Source organism: Pteropus vampyrus, unplaced genomic scaffold (assembly GCF_000151845.1).
Source record: "Pteropus vampyrus isolate Shadow unplaced genomic scaffold, Pvam_2.0 Scaffold128, whole genome shotgun sequence".
NCBI classification, from domain to species: Eukaryota; Metazoa; Chordata; class Mammalia; order Chiroptera; family Pteropodidae; genus Pteropus; species Pteropus vampyrus.
In genome coordinates, this window is record NW_011888909.1 from 4976228 (window position 1) to 4979679 (window position 3452).

General features: G+C 42.1%; 1 protein-coding gene across 1 annotated transcript in view; it reads left to right on the forward strand.

The window, feature by feature from the left end:
• GUSB (glucuronidase beta) overlaps positions 1-2291 on the forward strand; it is a 13251-nt gene extending 10960 nt beyond the window's left edge. Inside the window, exons 4-5 of the mRNA XM_011367014.2 lie at positions 185-320; positions 1899-2291. Coding sequence (XP_011365316.1) covers positions 185-320; positions 1899-2068 — 306 coding nt within the window. The 3' untranslated portion in view covers positions 2069-2291. The remainder of the gene's footprint in view (positions 1-184; positions 321-1898) is intronic.
• The last annotated feature ends 1161 nt before the right edge of the window (positions 2292-3452 follow it).

Consider the following 3452-nt stretch of genomic DNA (forward strand, 5'->3'; position numbering starts at 1 on the left):
CTCCGGGCTACATCCTACCCTGGCTGTGTCTCTACACCAGCACGACTGAGTCCTGCAGTCAGTCACTACAGCCCACCTTGAGGACAGATATTTTGGTCATCATCACATGGATCTTTATTTTCATTTGACATTTACAATTCTGCCAGTTCTGACTCTTAAATTCTCTCTTTGCCTTGAATTCCAGGATCCACCTCTGATGTTCAGTGAAGAGTACCAGAAAGATCTGCTAGAGCAGTATCATGTGGTTCTGGATCAAAAACGCAAAGAATATGTGGTTGGAGAGCTCATCTGGAATTTTGCTGATTTTATGACTGACCAGTGTAAGTGGCAATTTGGTGAGGGGAATGTGCCATTTCTAATTTTTTCACATTGGCCTTTCAGTTCAGGACATTTGGTTGTAAGAGCACTGGAAACGAGAGAGAAAGCTGTTTAGTCATTGTAAGTTACATAGAGAATTTCCTAGGAAAAGTAAGTTGCATTTAGCAAACAGCATCACTTGCCTCCTTTCCAACTCATTTTATGGTAAAAGAAAATTAAAATAAAAAAATAAGCAAATGGGAGAGACTACCATTTTGAGGCAAAATGGCTAACTTGCCTTGTCTGTTTCGCAGTAGTAAGGAAAAAGTTGACTTCATGTTGGGTTTACTTGTGAGATATGCTCATTATTCCAGTGTAGGGTACAAAACCTGAGAAACGTAAGACAGTTCAGTCTGGTTTATATTATTCACTTGTACAAGGCAGGTTCATCGAATACAGGGATGTGTCAAAGTGTTTCGAATGTGGGAGCGTTTAAAAGTCTTCAAAGGGAATACCATCTGTAGTCTTTCTCAAGCGGGGATAGATGAGAGCTACTTCAGTTAAGTTCCAGATGAATGTTTCTCATTTCTTTTTACATCTCTAGGTTACTAGTTTCTTTATATATGATAAACTTAGGATAGCATTGGCGGTGGGTGTGGGGAGGATTTGGCGGTAGTGGGAATTCCAGTACTTTACTTATAGGGAAAGACAGGTTTTTGGAAGGTTCGAGTTGAATTGAGAATTAGAATGGAGAGGTGAACAGAAGGCAGAATGAGAACAGGAGCCTCTATTCTTCTTGGCCAATAAGATTAATGACTTTTGGAGATATCTTGGATGGCGATCTAGTTTCATGAATAGGTGCACCGGCTTTGTGTAGTGAGAAATTAGCTTTGTGACCTTGGACAAGTTACCTAACCTTTTCATAAACCCGTAAAGTGGGGAAAATGCCTACAACCTTTCAGGTTGATATAGGAATGCCATTTGATGAAGTGTTTGGCACAGTGCCTGGCATCTGCTTATCGTGGAGGAAATTATGGTCTTGAACTTATTGGTGGGAAAGACTTCCTTTTCATTTCATAGAAGCTGTGGTTTCACTAGCGGGTGGAGAGAAGGTGTTGCTCCCTTCCCAGCTTCAACTCTGGCAGACCAACTACCAGAAGTGGGAACTTGGCTGGAAGTCTGCCTGGAAGGACTTTGAAATCTTGTATGAAATCCTACCTAGGCACCTTTGACTGGTCAGAAGGCTAGCTCCCATTAGGAGAGTTGTCTTTCCAAGGGTAACTTTTTCTCAGTTCCCTTCCAGTCTCCAGGCAGCTGGCTACCCATAATATTTTAAACCTAATTTTGCAAGTAAGAGATAAACAATTTTGGACCTTTTCCTGTAACAGATGAGAAATTAACACACCAGGGAGCTGAGGTGTTTTGTGGGAGCAGTAGTAGATAAAACTTTAGCCCATTAAGTGGCCATATTAGATACCATTTCACCAAGCAACCATAAACTGTAAGAGGATATTTCTGTTTAGTGTCCAGCTTGGCTCCAGCTTGGCTCCAATTTTGCCCATCAGAAGTCATCTGAAACAACTTTTGCTTATTTCTTTTAGCACCACCGAGAGTAATGGGGAACAAAAAGGGGATCTTTACTCGTCAGAGACAACCAAAAGGTGCAGCATTCCTTTTGAGACAGAGATACTGGAAACTTGCGAATGAAACCAGGTACCATTGGTCAGCTATGAAGTCACAGTGTGTGGGAATGAGCCCATTTACTTTGTAATGGAAGAATTACCTCTTTACTGACACCAGCTCTGTCAGCCCCGTCTCCCCAAGTAAGGGGTGAATTTCCCAGCAAACAGAGAAAGTGCTTCCCTGGACCATGTGGTAGACCAGAAAGTTTCCTGTCTGGAGTTTGTAGTAATTTGCTAGAGTTTGTGAAAATAAAGGCTTTTATTGTATGGGAATAAAGAGTTGGCTCAGAAGTGACCATAAATTGAATGATCTGTATTGCTGAAAAGCCTCTGAAATTATGTGTCAAGCTGTTTTGATAGCCTTAGCTGTGTGGACTCTTGAGAAACCTCTGCTTCAACACTCACGCCACATGCAGAGATGCAGGTTACAGTCTGTGCTTGCACAGGAATTACCCTGCAGCCTTAGGGCCTCCTGTGCTCATGTAGCAAACCAGGCCAGCCTTGACTGGGCGAGTGAGAGTGAAACACAATGGCTGTAAAACTCCACAGATGGGCTGAAGTCCCAATAGATTTACAGAAAGCGATGTGCTGCAATAACGAACAAAGTCTATATACTAGTTTCCAAATAGTTAAGCTGACAAATAAGCGTAAAAGAGAGATGAGAGCTGAGACATGTCTGAATCAGAAGGGAGCTCCAAGGTTACCAGTTTTTCCAGGACGTTGTTCCAACCTCAGCCATATAGTCCTATCGTGACAGAAATGGACAGATGGGCATAAGAGCCCACTGGCCTCATCATAACCAACTCCACTGAACATGAGACCTCTTTAAACAGGCTGGAGCTGTAGACAAGTACAGTTGACCCTTGAACAACATGGGTTTGAACTGGTGGGTACACTTTATATGTGATTTTTTTTTTCTATTACTATATAGTTCAAATCCATGTTGTTCAAGGGTCAACTCCACAAGTAGGCTTGCATATGTGGAGGGCCTAGCAATACGTGGATTTTCAACTGTGCAGGAGGTTGGCACCCTGACACCTCATGTTCAAGGGTCAGCTGGACTCCAGGCCTTTGTACTTCTGGGTGACAACACCTGCCCTGCTCCCAGAGGGTGGTCTTTCCTTATGGAATCATTTCTCCTCTTCACAGGCTCCATGAAGGCAAGTAAGGTACATTATTCCTAAGATTTTGGTATTCATCAATCCTGGTTTAAAGCTGAATGCTTCTGAAAAATACTTATTGGTATCCAATTAAATCGAAGACCATGAACCAATACAGTTCTTAATACAGAACTCGATTCACTTCTCTTTTGGTTGATCCCACATGTCTCAACACATGCCCCCTTTTAGCCTCCCTTTCCAAGCTCCATGAAAGAAGCTAAAGGTAATTTGACCTCATTTTAGTGGCCATCTTTAGATCACTTTTTAGAAATGAGAGCGTAGTCAGTTCAAATAATAAGTTAGGAATTCCAAA